At 36.9% G+C, this 20,283-nt stretch overlaps 1 protein-coding gene across 4 annotated transcripts in view; it reads right to left on the minus strand.

Annotated features, from left to right (window-relative positions):
• Window positions 1-7,056: 7,056 nt before the first annotated feature.
• TAB2 (TGF-beta activated kinase 1 (MAP3K7) binding protein 2) overlaps window positions 7,057-20,283 on the minus strand; it is a 54,921-nt gene continuing 41,694 nt past the window's right edge. For 3 of the 4 annotated variants that reach the window (XM_060753537.2, XM_060753534.2, XM_060753535.2), the window contains exons 4-7: window positions 13,337-13,497; window positions 12,742-12,835; window positions 10,045-10,125; window positions 7,057-9,160 (exon numbers count right to left, since the gene is read on the minus strand). In XM_060753537.2, coding sequence (XP_060609520.2) covers window positions 9,012-9,160; window positions 10,045-10,125; window positions 12,742-12,835; window positions 13,337-13,497 — 485 coding nt within the window. In that variant the 3' untranslated portion in view covers window positions 7,057-9,011. The remainder of the gene's footprint in view (window positions 9,161-10,044; window positions 10,126-12,741; window positions 12,836-13,336; window positions 13,498-20,283) is intronic. The other variant, XM_060753536.2, reaches the window with a different exon arrangement.

Here is a 20,283-nt window from a genome sequence, read left to right on the forward strand (position 1 = left end):
ACTCCAGGCCTCATTACAGCAGGACCTTCCGATCCCTACATATCCATAGACAGGCTGAGCATCCATTATCTTGAAATGAAATTCTAAAAATGTTGAAAAATTGTCCATAAGGGTGGCTGATAGTGACATCTGACAATTCAGTGTACACAGACTTTGTTTCATGAAGAAAATTATTAGAAGTACTGCACAACATTATACATTCAAGCTAAGTGCACAAAGTGCATAATAATGAATGTTTTGTTAAGACTGGGGTCCCATCCCCAAGTTATCTCATTATGTATATGTAAATATTCCAAAAACCTAAAAAATTCCAAGCACTGTTGGTCCCAAGCTGTTGGTCCCAAGTTTTGGATGTGGGATACTTGACTTGTACAGACAAAGTTGCATTCATGATGATGGGCCTGTCACAGCCCTGCGCCACCTGCTGCCAACTTGGAGTGTTGTGGGACTTAAAAGGCCATTGTATTAATTTGTACATGATAAGCATTTGTCTACAACAGCCAGTGTGGAGTAGTAATTTCTGTGTTGCAAATGGAAGTCCACTTGATGACCTTAGGCAAGTCACGCCCTCTTAGACTTACAAGAAGGCAACGGCAATGAAAACTTGACAAGAAAATGCTGCAATGAGATCCCTGTAAGTTTAAATTGTCTTGAAGGCAAAACCTTTCATCTTATTGCCAAGACACTTTAAAAGATTAAATTTTAGTACCAAGATACAATATATCAGGAAACAGTATTGATTTTTTTTATCTAGAAAATTCTGGATAAAGGGTGGCTCTTGTACCAAAAGGACAATAAAGCAGGTGCTACCAAACCTTTCTGGACAGAGTGGAGGTGAAGGAACAAAGTCACCCCATAGTTTCCTCTCATGCTTGGATCTGTAGCTACCTACCACAGGAAGGCCAGCATGTTGCTTTAACTATAGAGCTTTAGCAACGTATGTCCACTAATCACCTTCCTGAACCTGAAGGCAGCCAATCGAGCACCATCCTACTGCTTTGCCTTTTCTCACAGAGTTGTGTTGCCATGGTAAAAGAGGGACTTCTCCAGCTATGTCTCTCCTCTACATACCATCACAAATTACAGCTGCACACATAAGAAATATCTCCTGGGGAGAAAAATTGTCCAATAGTTTATCAGACAAGAGGTTCTTTATTTGCCACGATTTGTGGGTTTTGCCCTAGCATTTTGAGGTTTTGTGGCACCAATGCACATTCCAACAACATCAACCATGCTATCTGGCCACCATGCTGCATCCTCTACAATGCCTGATAAAAAGCATCATTTCCAGGATTTGTGGGAAGGCTGCTAGAGCACACAAAAAAGATCAGGGAACATTTTGTAGTGTGGCCTTTGTTCAGGCAACTGTGGAAAGGTAGGGTTGCCCTAGGAAAGGGCTGCCACACCCCAATTTCCCTCTAATGAACAAGACAGCACTTTCACAATGTTCTGGAATCTTCCTAGGCCCAGGCAGACAATTCTAACAACAGGAAAGAAGGCCCTTTTCTGTTCTGTAACCTTTTTTGTAAAAAAGAAAAAAGAAAAAAAGAGGCCAACCTATATTGCCCCATGGTGGGTCCAAAATGTGGAAATGCCCACATCTCTGCAGGGCATTTTGGGCACTAAAAACATTGAAAATGTCCTCTATATCTTTGTAATGCACTTTGAAGCATTTTTTTAATTAAAAAACCCTCACCTCCCAAAGCCTGGTCACAAAATCATGTTTATTTATATCCTGCGTTTTCTCTCCAAAAAAATGTCATTGGGTACTCACAGGTCACATCAGTCCACTCCTGGTCTTTGGAGTCTTGATGGCAAAGCATCATTCATCAAGTACTATGTAAAATACTTTTCAGATGTTGTTGCAGATGTACAACTTTGGTTCACCTACCTTGTTTCATTTTATCCAGATATGAATAAAATCATTAACACAAGTGGATCTGTTAATGGAGCAGAAGGGCTCTCTTAATCTCAGGACAGTTCTGCCTGAAAGCTTATTCTTCTGCAGAGCTGATAATTATGATCCAATTTTATGTCTGCCTCCGGGATCCAGATCAGTTTTTCTGGGTGGGCACAGCGATTTCCCTACAATGCCCCATTTCTCTAGTTTCTATGAGCTGGGACACTGTATTTCTTCTTAATCTGGGGTGGAGTATATCTTCTTCTGAAGACTCACTCAGCCGCCTACCCAGAACCACAAAACTTCAGGTTCTTCCTTAGTTTAGTCTGAAACACTTGGCATCAATATGAATGACCATAGTGAGTGGTGGCTTGGTTTTTGCAATCCTCACCAAAATTTTGCAATTCTATCTCTAGGCCCCTTCTGTTTGCACATCACCAATGACTGGTTCAAATATGGGATCACCCAACTCTTCAAAGTGGCATCTCAGATTCTACATAATACAAAGATGCTTGGAAGTGTCTACAGTGCTCTATACAGTCAAGGAAGATTCCAGACTTTCAAAGTATAATAAATATGGTTATGAAAGACCTAAACCAAATTTGTCTTCACAAATTCCAGATCTTTAGCATTAACAGTCAGCATAAATGCAGGTTTTATTCAAAGAAATATTATTGTGTGCCAGATGCATTAACAGTGTCATCAATGCTTTTGTTTCAGAATTAGTGACAACAGAATCCAAGCAGGTTACTGATTCTCAAGGTCTTTGTTCAACAGGTATTTGGATTTCAGCTCTAAAAAGTCCCAGTAATTAGCTGTATTGCCTGGGACATTTTGCTGATGGGGTCCAAAATATCTGGAAGACCAATTTGAGAACCACTGGCATAGGGGGCACAGATGTGGTACACAGTATGTTGCTTTGTGGAGCTTCTGTAGTCAGTACTAGAAAATGATGGGAAATCAGCTCTGTGCTAGCAGTAATAACAAGTAGGACCTAACCAGTTTTGACAGGTGTGGGCTAACATCACACAAGGAAAACCACTGCCCTGAAGGCTTACAGTATATATATAAAATCTTATTTTACACAGGCAAGTAATTATGGAGACATGCCCATAATATAGTACTTTTGCCTAGGTAAATGTAAAAACAACTCAATCACAGGAAAAAGCAAGGCCAGGGTAGAAGATCATCTATGGGCCAAAGGCTTGTCCATCTGTTATGTTTAGAGTGCTTTGTAATTTGGTATTGAAATCTGTTCAACATGACTGCTGTTTGCACTGAGTTTAGCTGTAAAGTGTGCTGTTTCTACTGTTTACAAGACATGTTAAGGCTTATAGCTTATTTAAGAGGTGGTAAGCTCAGGTGCCGTAGGCTATACTTCAGAGGAAGAAACTGGCAAAAACACCTCTGAGTATTCCTTGTGTCTGGAAAACCTATGAAATTCAAGAGATAACCATAAGTCAACAGGACACACACAAACTTCCTGCAATCAATTTGGAAGAAAAAAAAACCTAAATTCTTCTCCTCTTCCCAGTTACTAATGAAATCCTTGTTAATTTCTAGAGCACACATTCTAGTCTTCCATTTTAAAAACCCATTATAGACCAATTTGAGATTTCAAACATTTCCTTCCCAAGTACAGGTGATACTACAATAAAATACTAGATTTTAATACCAAAATATAGCTGCTTGATCTGGTCATCAACCTTAATAAAGTTTACTTACTTATAGCTGCTTGGAAGGAGCAAATAACCCACAGCAACTGTGATATATACTCAGATTGTGTCCTTTTAATACAGCAATTCATATTAGCATTTTGCTACTTATTGTTTTAATTTTTGGGTATACTTCTAAATCTATAGCTGTGACAACACTGGTTCAAGTGGCCTCTGATACTACAGAGGTTATGGAATGTATTGAAAAAGAGAAATGATTTAAATAAATATAAAATTATCGTCTACACAGTGGTTCCCAACCATTTTTTGACCAGGGACCATTGACCAGGGACAACTTTGACTAGTGGTACCAAAAAGGTTACGAAGCGGTTTTTGTTCAACTTTAGATTGTTTGTTTTTTTGGGGTTCTGATTCAGAAAATTGCATTGGATAGACCACACCAGCTTTAGTTTCTGATACAGAACATATGCCATCCAGTAGTCACATCTGCTCGCCCACAGAAAACCATATTTAATAAGCCTCGGCACTATTAGAGGGTTTAGCAAGACCAGTCACTCTCATTGCAACGGTATAGCAACAGTGAGGCCATGCACCATATTTTAGTTCTTGAGGACGACTGGTGGTCCATGGACCACAGGTTGGGAACCACTGGAAGAATAAAAAAGTCATTAAAGTCCTGAAATGAAGAATAAATAAGGCAGAACTTTTCACAAGAACTATAACAAAGAGAGGGGGTTTTTTGTGTGAAGATGTTGTTACTAATTTAATAGTTTGGATACTATACTAGATCAGGGCTTCTTAAACTGTGGGTCTTGACCCCAAATGAGGTCCCCTTAGCTCAATGTTGGGGACCCCCCAAAAATTCAGAACATCACCTAATGGCTCTTTTAGACATTCACATGAATCCACTGTGCAATGTTTACAGTGGACTCTACAGGATATGCTTCAGCTGGGTTGTTGTAAGTTTTTTGGGTTGTATGGCCATGTTCCAGAAGCATTTTCTCCTGAAGTTTCATGGCCATACAGTCCAAAAAACTTACAACAACCCAGTGATTCTGGCCATGAAAGCCTTCGACAATACATATGCTTAAGCCGTTTGTAAAAAAGAAATTCAGTCTGTTTAGCAAACCTTGCAAATGCTAATTTATTATCAGTGAATGTTCAATTTCTATACTTAATTTTCTATACCTCCATATCTAGGTTCACATAAAAATTTCTCAGGCCAAAAGGGATCCTGAGTGGAAAGTTTAAGAAGCTTTGTATTAGATAATTAAAAAATATAGTCTGGAGATGATATATTGAAATAGCAGGGGAAAGATATGGATGCTTTAAAAAAGAAATGGGACACGTGCAGCATAGTTTTACAATGACAAAAAACCCCAAACAATTTATAAAAACATACCTTAAAAGAGAAACATTCTACCACTGCTGCTGCTGCTGCTATTATTATTATTATTATTATTATTATTATTATTATTATTACCATTATCATCATTTTTTCTCTAAAAGAAAACCCAAAGCAGCTAACACTAAAAACAATACAGTGTACAATTTAAAATCTGAAGCATATAAACACTAAAATAGAATTAAACATAGAAATATTAAAAAGACATAGTTAAAAGCAATAAAACCATTACACTAACAAATTACACAAAACACAGCACTCTGTGGCTCAATCTTAAAGGTCTCAGCCTGTCGCTGGAAGGGCAGCAGGGAGGACTTCTCTGGGTGGTAAGTTCCAGTCAAGAGGCAATCACCGAGAAAGCTCTCTCTCACATCTGCCCCAACTGTGTTTGCAATGGTGACAGAACTGAGAGAAGGCCTCTCCTCAGAATCTCAGGGCCAGGCAGGTGTATACATGGAGATATAATCAACCAAATAGCGTGGACCTGAGCTGTTTGTAGTAGAACACATTGCATAAGGAGATTATGGAACACCCTCCTTCACTTTCCAAGATTAAGGCCAAGTCAATATTTATGAGGAATGTTCTATGGTAGGACATTGTGTTGAATCAGCAATCATCTCTTTCTTTTATAAATGATCCTTACATTTGAATTTGAGAGATCATGAAAATCTGGTGACGGAAAAAATCCCGAAGGTCAAAATGTTTGCCAAAATTATCTATAATGAATTGAAGTAAGGAATGAGAACTCTACATAAAGAATCAGTTCATCCAAGAAGGAGGAATACTAGATTTGTGATTCAGAATTCCAAATACTAGATTTGTGATTCAGAAACATATTGTTTCAGAAATTGTGGCAGCAGAGGGTAAACTTCTATTTAGATGAAAAGGAACCTAAGTAAAAGTAGGGATGTTAGCTCCAGTGCATAAATGGTAGGCAATGTTTTTAATTAGGAGACACAAATGATTTATGTTTGTATTGCTCTGGTTATGGTTTTACATTATGTGTTAATAGTTTTAAATGTTTTATAATGTTGTTGGGCATTGAATTGTTGCCTCTGTAAACCGCCCTGAGTCGCCTGAGGGCTGAGAAGGGCAGTATACAAATACAATAAATAAATGAACAAATAAATAAATAATAGACCTGTGTGATTCCTTAGCACTGATCTTGACCTATTACAATCCTTACTTGCTCTGTAACATAACATTTGGATCCTTCTTAATTATCCACCTACATAGTGCTGATTCTTATAAGAACTGGTAAATCAAGGCAAGCATGAAATTACCATATTTCACTGAATCTAAGGTGCTCCTTTCTCATGTTTTGACTCCACAAATGGGGTGTGTCTTAAATTCAAAGATGCATTTGATTTACTGATTTTGTAATATTCTGAGAGTTGAGGAGGAGAAGGGAGAGGAAGGCTTCCAGCCCCAATCTTTTTGTCTTATTTACCAGTCTGGCCAAGCTAGGTGCTGCACCTCGCTTTCCCAGCTTTCCCAGCGGATCCATAGAACCAGTAAAAAAGACTCATGCAGACAAGTTGACTTCCAGGTTTCTTCATACTCCTCTCTCACACCACAGGAAAGACTGCACAACAAAGTCTTACTGAAACTAAACCTAGTGCTGTGCATGTAGAGAAAATTAAAATAAATTCTAAGAATTTCCCACCAAAAAACCGAAGCTTCAAAAAGAGGCTTTATCTTAGATTTAATGGCAGCCTGCATTTGGTGAAATACAGTATTGTGTTCAGAATTGAACAACTCCTCTAGAAAGCACAAGCCCTATGAAAGTAGTGATCTGAAACAATATATTGGTACTATTCTACATTTTAATGTTAAATGTCAATTTTAACTAAAATCTATAGGAAAACTTATTATATTAGTGGATTACTGGGAAAGGGGGCAGAAAACATAGTTGGCTATGCAGGCCTCCACTCAGAAGAATATTGAAAGTTTACCTCAGACTTCAATATACTGACGCCAGTTTGCTTAACTAACATGATTGACTAATTTAACATTATTCAATTACAACTTGGCTGAACAGATAGCTGGATAGAAAGTTAAAAACACACAGAACCAAATGTTACAATATTTTTTTTAATTTTTATAAATAACTTATCTGTTACAAAGACAGTTTACCCAGCTAAAATCACAAAACCATCAACTCAAGATATCCAAATTAGGTTTTATTAATAAAACAGGTAAAAATTGATTTGTCAATCTTCACAGAGAACTGCAGATGAAGCTAAAAAAAACGCTTCTTCTTTTTTTTAATAAACACAATGCATTCAATGCAAGTACTTTGAGTCTAATGACTAATTACTTGGGATTATTTTAATTACCATGTATTTTTTAAAAATAGAAATGCAAAACCTTTAAAACGAAGGCTTTGAGTATTCATAGATCACTTGTAAAATTCTTGTTAAAAAAATATCCACACTGGCAAATATTTACAGTGGGTGACAGCCTACTTTGTCTCTTGCTACATTTAGGTTGTAACCCTCTAATTTGCTTATATAGGACTAAGCAATGGATTTTACTTCTGAGTTGGTAAGTACAGGATTGGGCCGCTAACCACATCCTCCTGACTCATCTCAACAGATACCTCGTTATTTGTATAAGTATGCAAGAGAGCATATAAAAAAATAAAACTATGTTCTTAGTTTCAGCGATAGGTATTTCTGGTCACTTAAACGTTTTCCTTTAAAACACAAGAGCCCTAGGAAATAAAGAGATGTTTGGCATTGATTCAGTGTTCAAGTTTGTTTGGTTTCTCTTTCCCAACCTTTTCAGTCTGCCTTAATTATTGCTATTCTCCACCAAATCAGGTTTAGAATCTGGCTGCCAAGTTATTTATAGCACTGTTGTTTTATGCTACTGCTGCTGCTATTCTTTGTACTGTCTGTACTTCCCAAGTCATTTGCTTCTGAAGAGCTGTGCAAATGAAGCAAGTATATCCAGGTGCAGATCTGTTGGTGGGTTGAATTTATCTAGTTTCCATGTTCCAGACCAAATATCACATTGTGTCACCCACCGTAAAAATCAGTGCACAGAGTGAATTATATGTATAAATGCCAACTTTTCCTGCATTTTTACTATGCTGCATCTGCAGGTCTCCACAGATGATCAGCAATCACAAGAGCAATAAACAGAAAAGGCAGTGGAACAGCTATTTTGTGCACTGTTTCATCATTAATGCTCTTATTTTAAGGCACTGCTTCTCTTAGAACTACAGCTTTTTTTAAAAAAAGGGGTCATGATCAGACATAATCACTTAAAAGGAAAAAGAAAGTTAACGAAGACTATTACACTATACATTAAGAAGTACAAGAAATAATAAAAGGTGAAGAAAAGTAAGTCACTTAAAGCAGGCTCTAGAGCTATGTACAGTAGGAAAAGCTTTCAGGGTATTTCACTGTGAGTATTGTACAGACAAAGCATGCAGTTTTCTTCCCCCCTCCCCCCCTCATCATCAAACAAATGTACTGATTTGTGTCAGCAGAGCTGTTTCTTGGGAAGACAAGGCAAAGAGTACCACTAATGTGTGAAGTTCTCCTACAAATCCACAGGACCTGGATGGCAACAAACAAAGGCAAAACACTTTCAACTTGTTCCTTTCCATTTCCTTGATGAATGTAGTGTTTCACTGAAAGCTTTCCAAAACACAACAAAAGCTATCAATCTAATTCCTTCCTCTGTCAAAATTCAGTAGCGACTTCTGTGGAGAAAGGCGGTTGGGGGCTACCCGAGCATGAACATGGCACGAGTTATTCTTACTAGGCTTCTGGTAATACTGTACATGATTCATCAGGCAGCTGGCCACCAAGTCTTTCAGGCTTCCAGCGAATGAATTTCAGCTGCCTGCAGCACAACACTGAGGTATTATCTCTGTAGCATGAAATTTAATATTAGTAATAAACCTTGTCACATGGTCAATTTTACAAAATTCTATGCATAAAATGATTATTTATCCCAAGGAAATGACTCAATAGTCAAAGGTTGGATTTACAGAAGATAAGTGAGCCTCCCAGGCTCAGAAATGCCGGGGCATTTCACACTGTTCACAACGGTTTAAGGCTGGGTGATTTAAAAAAGTACAAGCGGTACAATTCCACTGCGCACCCTCATCTTCCTCCGTATCGGGCACAGTCTTTGGTGTTTTGACGCTGGATCTTTGATCTGCTGGGGTGAAAAAGAACACTCATTAAATATAAGCAGTAGGAACAATTCTATGCACTTGTTTCTACTTCAGCATGAAGCATTACTATTGTATTTCATCGCATAATAGTCACCACTGCATAGAAGTTGCACCCCTAAATTGGTATTTTTGTGTTCCTTGCACAATTGTCGCAGAACCATTTGGGGCTGATTCCTCTTTCCTGCCTTCTCTCAAGGCAAGGCAGTTTAAAAACTATGAAATGGAGTTCTCTGGAGCTCCGTTCTTCTCTCCTTTCTCCAAAGAGCTCAGTTTCAGATTTTTTTAAACTGTCTTGCCTTCAGAGAGAAAAAGAAGGGAAAGGGAATCTTCTTTCCTCCTCTGTTCAAGACAAGGCTGTTTGTTCTTAGACTGGATCGTCCCTCCTCCTCCTCCTGTTTGGAGGTAACACAGTTAGTTCTTTTTTTAAGAAAAGAAACAGGAGAATCATTTTTTTTCTTCATGTAATAGTTGCACTCCCTTTTTTTAATTTAAAAAGGGATAAAATGTGATTATTATGCAATGAAATCTGGCATGTCTTAAATTAATTCTTGCCATCGCTGCATATTCTAAAATGAAGTAATTCAATGACAAAAATCACACTGTCCTCTTCTATAGTTAGTTTAGATAAACCCTTGATCTCTGTACTTGAAATTTAGTGACTTACCATGAATAAAGAAAACAACTCCTTCTCAGAGGTGACAGGGAAAACAAATGCTCATAATAAACAGAAACTATCACCTGGTTACCTGTATGCTACAGATCCTCAGCAATTTTATGACAAACTAAATATATTAAAGTAAATGCAACAAAATACCAGTTTTTATATGACATGTAAATTAACTTTGGTAGAAAACTTTAGTCATTTTACCTTTGGGCTTTGGTGCCACAGGACCTACAAATCCAATATTATCATAAAAATTATGAATGGCACTGGGATTAAAATGTGGTCCTGGAAAAAAAAAGGAAACGTACAGCTCAATGAAAGAAAAAGTTAATACAAAAAGGTAGTTAAAACTGAAGTTCTAGATGATGTGTACATCTAGATGTTAATGGAGGAACAATTACCAGAAATTACTCAAAGATACCAAATGAGATCTAGCAATTTTATACATCCATTTATGGGTTCACCTCCATACCATGTATAATATTGTCTACCTGAAAATATATGGAAGGAAGAGAGAGCTGAAGATAATAATAATAAAAAAACCTTAAGGAACGGAGGTTGTAGCAACTTCATATTAAAACTTAGTTCAGGTTCTCAACTGTGGACTCTCTTACAGTACTGCAGAATCTCTTAACAAGAGAGCAGGCGTTGAATCTCTTGGGATGGACAAAGAGGCTCTGATGGTAGGCCAACAAATGGTAGGCCTACAAAAAGTGCCTAATCTTGTTTTGTTAACATTTAACACTCTTGCACTAACATATAAACACTTACACGGCTTGAATTGTAGGAGATTTTCAAACCCCAATGAAAACACTCATGTATGGTAGGATCTAAAAATTTCCCGTATAAACAAGTCTTTGACTGTATAGAATTATGTGTGCTCTGTTCAAATAACCAGAGTGAAAAAACACAAAGTAGAGTATAAACCAATTAAATCAAATCAAATTACATGAAAATTCATTAAATGCAAAATACTTCCTGGCCATAACAAATACCAATGTTACCACAAACAAAAGACTATTAAATAGAAATGGAACTTCCATTATTTGATGTCTTTGGGTTGATGGCATGGAACATTTTTCATATCAAACATTACATTGGCTGCGACAAAAATAAAATAAGAAACCTCCCCCCTCCTAAATTGCAAACAGCAGTAAGATTTGCTGGAACTTTCCCACCACAATTTCTTTTTGAAACAGAGAAAAAACTGTAAGTATGTAATTTTGTAAAATGTTTACATTTTTTTCTATATTGATTCTAGAACTAGATATAACTCTGGAGAATAAAAACTTCCTATTTACTGCAAAGTTATTAAATAGGAAGTATATGACAAGCATTCTTCAGTTAATAAAGTCTCTAACAAAGACGCCTCTTTTTACTATTTTTTAAATATCTCCACGGCTCCCCCTTTCCCCTTGTACTCTGTCTAGGAGAAAGCTTTTTAGAAAGATCGGTATTGGGAGGATGGCAGAGGAAGCCTGAAGAAGCACAGGTTTTTAGTGTAAAGTTGCGGAATAGTGTCAGTAATAAACAATGCAGTGAAGCTTCATTTGAGAAAGAATTGGATACTACTCTAACTGACCCTATTGTGGCCATATGTATATTTATGTAACAGACAAGATAAACAACAGCTGTCTCCAAAATCCTTTACATAGCACGTGTGAACAAGTAAACAGAAAGAAAGTGGAAAACAGATTAATTCAATTTGCTTTATATCCAGCATACTTTTAAGCACAGCTCTACAGCTTTAGTTTTTATAACAGAAATAAGTTGAAATGTTTTGCATGCACTAGAGCAGTGGTTTTCAACCTGTGGGTCCCCAGGTGTTTTGGCCTTCAACTCCCAGAAATCCTAACGGCTGGTAAACTGGCTGGGATTTCAGAGCGCTGTAAAGCAAAACCCCTGGGGACCCACAGGTTGATAACCACTGCACTAGAGCATCATAAAATACATACATGAAATGTGCCTCCATGTTTTTAAGCTGTATTTCTAAGGAGAGTGTACCTAAACATATTGAACATACCTCTTTAACTCGAGTATAATGCACCATCAAATGCAATGTGCACCTCAGTTTTGAAGGTGTGCATTACAAACAGAAGAAGAAGAAAAGATTTGCCATTTAATGTATTGCAAGGCAGTGGTGGCCGCAAAAAAGCTGGTGGAAAAACGCCTCACCACCACCAGCCTTTTCACCAGCTGCCTCTCCTTTCTCTGTCCCTAGTTGTGAATTTGCTCAACAGATGGTTTTAAGTGTGCAATTCTAATGCACCACTGAATCTAATGTGCACCTCGATTTTTAGCAATGAAATTTAGCCCAAAAAAAGGGGTTAAACTCAAGTTAATATGATATTAAAAAGAAATAAATATTAGTTTATATATGACTGTTTATTTTGAGAATCTAACTACACACATATTGAAAGGTGTTGGGCAAAGAGCCTTCAATCTTCTGCAAAGTATAAGGATGGAGGATCCAAAGGGAATTTCTCTCAATTCAGGGCATCTTTTGATTGTCTTTAGGCCACCTAATGTCAGGGAATGAGCAGCCAAGAAACTGAACAGTCCTACTTTGTTAAACTAGTCATGTGCACATTCCTGCCTTGGATGCTGTTCTGTTGGTCACTCCTGATTGTGATGCTGTTATCTAAAACACATTTTTATTCGTAAAGTACTTAATTTACTTTCCTCTTTATATGCAAATAGACACACTTGGTAACTTACAAACAATAAATCAATCTAGTTTGCTCCCCACTTCCAAACAGGGGAGGAAATTGGTTGGGCACTTTTTGTTATCTACTGCTAATAAGATGTGAACAAATTAATTATCACATATATTCATAACATATAATATTAAAATTCTTGAAGTTGAATGGAGGGAAATTATTCAACGCGATGCTACAGTACCTCTTGCTTGAAAAAGATCAATCTCTTTGGTTAGGCAATCTATGTCTATCTGAAGCTGCCTGTTACAACTTCGTAACTGTTGCATTTCTTCAAGCTGAAAAACATGGAAAATATTATTAGATTATTCATTCTATATATAGGCAGGACAACTTAATTATGTTTTAAAGACTACATGATCCTATCAATGTCAAGATAATTATTATCGTGACGTTCTAGCAAGTCAATCAAACTCACACAAATTGCTAAACTTATCACAAAATTATCAGCTGAAAATGAAAATCTCCTAGTTGACCGTTCCAGAAAAGTAAAAAGTTTTGGAGATGAAATGCTATATTGCCTTTATATAATGAAGAAATCCTAGGCATATGCAATAGAAACAGTCAAACAAAAAAGGGATGTGACAAGATCAAAGGTGAGACTTGTCTGTTACATTCAGAACATTTTACAGAAACTATAACTCAACTGAATGTTTGGACCTCACTTTACTCTCCATTTGTGAAAGGTATTTGGTAAGAAAAGCATATTGAACTTTACAGGTCATTTCTGAATTGAAGATCAAGGTTAAATTTATGGCCTTCCAGAAATTCTGACTTACGGAAGGAATTTGGGAAGCAGAATTTGATCTTTTCAGCCGCCTTCGTGTAAGATTATTCTCCATTTCATTGACTTCTGTTTTTAGTTTATCCAGCTTTTTCTTTTGAATCTCAAGTTCTCGCTGAAGTCGCTCCATCCTAGCCTTCTGGTGTACTAGTAAAGCTGAAGAATATTAAGACATCACTTTAACCAACGTATTGTTGCCTTCACAGCATCATTTGATTTAATACAGTCCAGTCCTAAGACAAAATAATAGCATGAGAATTTCCCGCTTTGCCCAGTATGAAACTTGAGACCATATCAAGATGAAGTATCACATGGTTGTTTCAAAATGTGAGCAATAATCAAGACGACAGCCTGCAATCTCAGGTTCATATTTGAAACTGTTCCACCAAGCCTTCTGGAACCTCCTGTAAATGAATTTCAAAAGTGTGCAGTCTTGACAATTTACTTAAAACTAATTTGCAATTTAGACCCTCCCAATAAGTTCCTGCCCCAGAGTCCTCAAACTTCTTCAATTTTCCAGATTATTGGCAGGCAAACAGACCACCTAATCCCTATTGTCAGATTCAGGCTTCCTCCCTTTCTTAGCCTCCTACCCAGGCTTCCAACATACTCCATGCATCCTTTTATGGATACATTATTTTCAGTCTGTAGGCCATCTTCCTATCCATTTATCCTGCCCCAGTTCTTAAAAACAAGACATTCTTACCCTAGGCTTGGCAGAAGTGCTCTCACTCAAAATGGGCTTTCAAAGTCTCTTTTACACACACATACTCCATACACACACGCTATACTGATTCTCAGGAACATTTTGCAGTCTTTCCTACTAGTAGTGAGAAGGTTGATCATGGCAGTGTATGGGCTGTGAAAAACCTAGAGGCAAGATTTTGCTGTGGGAGACTCTTGTAAGACCATGCTCTGACATTTGATAAAACATTTTTCTCTGCATGATAAGTAAGTTTTAAAATCAAATTTAATCAATTATAGGTTTAGGAGAGATTGTAGGAGTTCATACTTTTGTTTTCTAAATTTAAACCTTTGTTCCCAGGTTGGTTTTTAATGCAACCTTTTCAGAAGGGTTTTCGGCCATGTGTATTCTCCCTTTTCCCATTATATTGATTTATTCTAAAATATATTCTATATTCCATGGCCTTATTTGTTTTATTAATTTTATTATAAATTGCTATGGCTCTTGTATTTAAAATCAATATACAAATCCAATCTGGTCCAACAAATCAATCCATAAAACTGCAGTTGCAGAGAATTTAGCTCAGCTCGTCCAATGTTAATGGTAATACTATCTGCCTTTCTATGTCCCAAATCATGAACATACCAATCATGATACTCTGTGGCAAATAATGAAACCAAACCTGGATTTTGGAATATTTTGGATTTCAAAGTTCTGGATATGAAATTCTCAACCTGTATATCTATTTTCATTTATCCCAAAACCTAACACATTTTTTAGAGGACTGTATGTAATATTGAAAATATAAGTTCAGGTCTTCGGTTCTCTGTATGCCAAGAATCAATGCCTAAATTAATGAGAGGAGGGGTGAGCTTCTGACTTAGAGAGAAATTTTCCAGTTAGCAAAACCAGAAAGTGGTATGGCCTTTCCTTAAAGAAGTATGATGTAGCTCCTATGAGCAGCTACTATGTTCCTCCTTGAATGTCTATGATGCAGTGTAACAAAGGAGGACAAAATGTCAGTTATCCATGAAACCTGCCACTGCCTCACCAAAATGTCCAGGAAAAAAGTGTACCCTTAAAATATGTCTTACTATTCTGAGGAATAAATGGTGGCCACTATTACTCAACAGTAAACCACCTTCAGCGAATGCTTCCCAAAATTTCCCCTTAAAATGATCAATGTGCCCCCCCCCCCCCAATCAACAAATTTGGCTGGGAAAGCATTTTCATTCAGCACTATCTGAAATAGTTGGATTACTATTTCTACATGACTAGCCCACACACCGATTTCCTCAAAACTGTGACATCGTTAACATTCGTGACCAAGTACACAATTCCTCAGCAAAATCTGAGAAATCATTCAATCTGTGACCACTTCATAAACACACTATCAATTTCTTTATAGGAAAATACACAAAATTAAATGTAAGAAGTTTTCAGGTCCAAAGATTTCTTAATGAAAAAAAAAATCAGCAAAGGCAACTTTTGCCTAAGAGCCTATCCAGCACTGCTTATCTTTTCTGGCAATGTGGCACTACAAAGTAGTTTTTAATATGCCTCACATTTATGTCAGATGATAATGAGATCCAAACATCCTGGTCATCCCTACCTCCATAGGGCTACATTCAGTAATCAATTTGTAACAGGTATTGTCAACTATAGTAAACCTGAACACAGTTCTGCAATTGAATTTGTTTTACATAAGTATGCCAAACTTATTATGAATCATCATCCAGGGACATAAAACATTCTGAGCTGCTTGCTACATAAAAAAATTGTGGAAATATAATCCAATTTACACTAATTATTAAAACTTCTTTAATGAACTGCTGTGTGGCAGTACTTATGAAAATCCCACTGATGGAATGGGTCTACTTGCATAATTACGCCCTAGTTTCCTATGGGATAATTTATTACTATTGAAGATGATAAACAGAATTGAAATTATAAACCCCATTTTCCTAGTTTCCAACAGACCTCACAACCTCTGAGGATGCAGGAGAAACGTTAGGAGAGAATGCTTCTGAAACATGGCCATACAGCCTGAAAAACTTACAGCAACCCGGGGTTAAAATCATTCAATACATTCTTTCTGAAAAGAAAAATCTGCACTATTTTGTTATTTAATGACATTTCATAAAGTACTAGTCCTTGCTGTCTACACTTTTCCATATCTATACTGTCTGATTATGAAATGTTCCCCTACTTTATTCCATATCCTTTATTTCTGTTTGATTGGTGTGAATTCTGTTTGCTGTAAAGGGGTTACTACAAAATAAAGTCACAGTGAACGGTATCAGCAATGGAAGTTCAGCATTTTATGACCATGCAATAGATAGATAGATAGATAGATAGATAGATAGATAGATAGATAGGATGAGTGAGTGGTAGTAGAGTGCAAGACCCATGAAGGGTTACTGTTAACAGGGTGACTTGGAAGTTTCTCATTCATAGGGTTGCCATAGGAAGACATCCACATGACAGCAATTAACAAGGATGACAAAGCTGAGCAATGAAGTAAACCGCAAGGAGGACCTTTAGAGGTACTAGAAATCCTGCTGAAATAGTAAAAATGGCAAAAAGGTGAGATCCCTTCCTTCCCACTGAATTTATTTCTGTTTTATTGCTGCTCCAGTATGTCAATATCTTTGAAAAAGAAGCCTTCTATTTCTTCTAGTTAGGTTGGAAGTGCTGAAATCAAGACAGCAACAAATCGGAAAGTCTCATAAAAACAGAAAGTTCTTTGCCATGCTGAGTTGGGAACTCATTCAAAAATGTAAGATCACTACTACTACGGCCTTTTTTCATTTAGCAGTAGTCTAATTTTTGGGTGTTCAACTTTATTATTTCACCTTGTTTACTGGTGACATTATACAGGAATCACATACCTTTACCTTTTCTGACTTATGCATTAGAGATTTTAAACAACTAGGATGCATTAAATTAGGGACGAAAACATTGCCTCTCCAGATATTTTGGACTACAATTCCCATAACCTTTATCACTGCCCATGCTATTGGGGGGGGGGGGGGGGGTTGGAAGTTTAAATCCAAAATATAAGGAGGGTAATATCCAAAATGGTGGCAAGGAAAGCCAAATATTCTCCATTGTTATGCTTTAATGGACCATGACCGTAAACAGTTTAAACTAATTTTCTGTTCTGTGCTTCCTTCCACAAATAATAATTCTATCAATGAGGACCACCACATCCATGTGTTCGCAATTTAATTTATTTCTGAATAAATACAAATGCTGACAATAAATAGCACATTTTTCTTATCTTCACTTTCAGTAATCAGCATATAGCTATTCTCTCTCATCAGGAACAAAACATGGAAACTGTGTAATATTTATTTATGTGTATCTATAATTTCCCAATGCATTATCCTATAACTACTGGGCCTAGCAACTCGTGTTCCCCTGTTAAATGAAATAAGATGTTCTTAAAATCCCAGATGACTTGCTACAACTAGCCTTTACTTCTACAATAATTGCAAAATTGTTGCATTTTAATATGCACTGTTCAAAGAAAATAGTTTATTTTATTTATTTATCATATGTATACTCCACCTTTCTCAACCCCATAAGAGGGCTAAGGGTGGCTTACATATATAGGCAATGATTCGATTATGTTAAGAATTTCACAGTGAGTTCAACATCTTTGTATTAATTTTGTATTTTGATCTTTGCACTTACCCATAGTCAACACTGACTCTAAAAATGTGATATTATTGTGTCATTTAAAAGGAACAAACAATCTGATTTTTTTTCTTTCAAGAATTTGTAACGAACAAATGCACTTGGCTGATCACTAAGCACCAACCATGTATCTGGTCAACACAATGAGATGAGCAAAACTGTTCTACACATCACAGACACTTGGAAGGAGCAAGAAGTCTTGCTGCTTGGGCACTTTCCAGAAAGCAGAACATATCTCTCTTGGCTTAGGAGAAGTCATGTTGTGCTTAAAAGCACTCAAGTATAACAGATTCTTACTGATTCCAAAAGTCAGCACAAAAAAACAAAACTCAAAATAAGGTTTTTTCCCTTCGTCAGTTCACAGCTCTAATCGCCACAAACTAGACATGAAATGTATGAAATTCTGACTTAGACCTAGTTACAGATTTACTAATAGTTGTATCCTATGGGCAAACACATTAGCATGTCAGTTCAGAAAAGAACCCCCCCCCCCTATTTATGTCCTATTTATGTCTTAAATAGGACATTAGAACTGGTGTACTCATTTATTTCTGGCTCATCTGATTGATAAGAAAAATTCCAATAACTGATGATCAAAATGAAGGATGACAACAAATTGCTAAAGTTACTGCTACCTACAGAAGATAATCTTTCCTAAAGCTATTTAATATAATAAAAACAATCCACTCACTGTTTTACAGAGAATGGAATACACTTGAAAATGCTTTACTGAAAATTCAAATAGAGCCTCGTTTGTCATTGTTTTTGATGAAAACCCATACCTCACAGTGTACTTTTCTACTACACTGAACATCTGCTTCTTATTAACAAGTAATCTGAAACTGACAAGACTATATTAACTGTCACTGGTAAAAAAACTGAAGATGTTTATTAAGCCTTGGTGTGTGGGTATTTGCCAGCAGTCACACCTGCCTGTTTTCAACAAATGTCAAAGATCTTGTAATATTAATTATAGATAAAATCCATATTGAACCATTCTGAGCTCCATGATCACATTTATGGAGTTTGTGCATGTGCTTATGCTTAAAGAGAGACAACTGTGATCAATTTATATGCATGTGTTATCTTTTTATTCTACGTCTTCTTAAGCAAACTGTATTTTTAACATAGGCATCCGGATTATGATACAACGGTATTACAATGTGGCTGGTCCACTGTAGTGGCAAGAGGGGAAAGGGAGGTACAAGCTGGGGCTGTTGGCAGGAAAGGAATCTGTAACATGCATGTTTGGGGATACTTATGATTTTTGTGTTTTTTTCCACTTTCATGAGGAGCCTGCGCTCATAATTTCCATGAATTTGTAGGGCCAATTGTATAATGGGATAAAATCATTTTTCTAAGTCAGCTGACTGAATGCATTTTCAGCTTTGCAGTACAATCTCAAAGTGATCCAAAGAGGTGCATACAACTCAGATATTTTAAATAGACTTCTTTGCCTCCTCATCCTCACAGTACCCCCTTTCAATACACGAAAATGCTACACTTCATCACAGTAGGAAAAAAATCCACTTAAAATCCAGTTTCTGCATCCTGCAGAATTCTGGGGTTTGTAGTTTAGGGTGGAGCCTTTAAAAGCCTCACTAAACTACAAACCCCAGAATTCTGCAGGAGGCAGAAACCGGATTTTAAGTTGATTTTTTCTCTAGTGTGATGTAGTCTACAGAAATTTAGAGGTTAAGCTTAATAGAAGAGTTGCATGGGCTAAGAGGGAATGAGCTGAGATGTGCCCTCTTTGAGCAGACTGCAGACCACAGGAGATCTCTTTTTTGAAATTAGGAAATTATTCTTACATAGTTTACCACATTCAAACAATTGTCCAGAACCTCAGTATGTATTTCTGGAAGTGCAATGGCTGGGAGGGGAACACCCCATCTATTTGCCCTAAAATAATAGCTTTGCTTTTATTATTTCTTGTACAGGCAGTCCTGGAGTTATGAACATACAGCTTACACATGATTCCTAGTTACAAATGGGGGTGAGACAACAGGAAGTAAAAGGAAATCTACCCCTAGGTAGGGAAGTTCACTTCTGAACGAGTTATCATGGCAAAAATTGTCTTCACTGAAGCTTTATAATCAATCTTTGTTTCTACTACAAACCAAAATTTTCAAAATGCAGTTATCACAGCGACAGAAAGTGAGGTGAAATCTTCTGAACAGGAGCACAGGCAGCAAAACAAATACTAAAGGGGTGTCTCCTATGATATCCAATATGACACTTTAAACTTTAAAATGTACCTCTTCGAGCTCACATATAACTTTAATTTAAGAAAAAAAATCTACAAAACTCATCTTATTCATAACCAGGGGATTGCCTGTATTGGATCTTGGGGTATTATAATGGTTTGAGTGCTAGACTATGGCTTAGGATACACAGTGCTTGAATCTTGTAAACCCAATCGATAACAGGTCACTCTCTCTCGGTTTCAGTGAAAAGCAAGAGAAACTCCCTTTTAGCACATCTTGCCAAGAAAACTCTGCGACACTATAAGTCAGAAATTCTATGAAATGGCACACAATCACCATCACTTTTGC

This window comes from Anolis sagrei, chromosome 1 (genome assembly GCF_037176765.1).
Source record: "Anolis sagrei isolate rAnoSag1 chromosome 1, rAnoSag1.mat, whole genome shotgun sequence".
In the NCBI taxonomy this organism is placed as follows: domain Eukaryota; kingdom Metazoa; phylum Chordata; class Lepidosauria; order Squamata; family Dactyloidae; genus Anolis; species Anolis sagrei.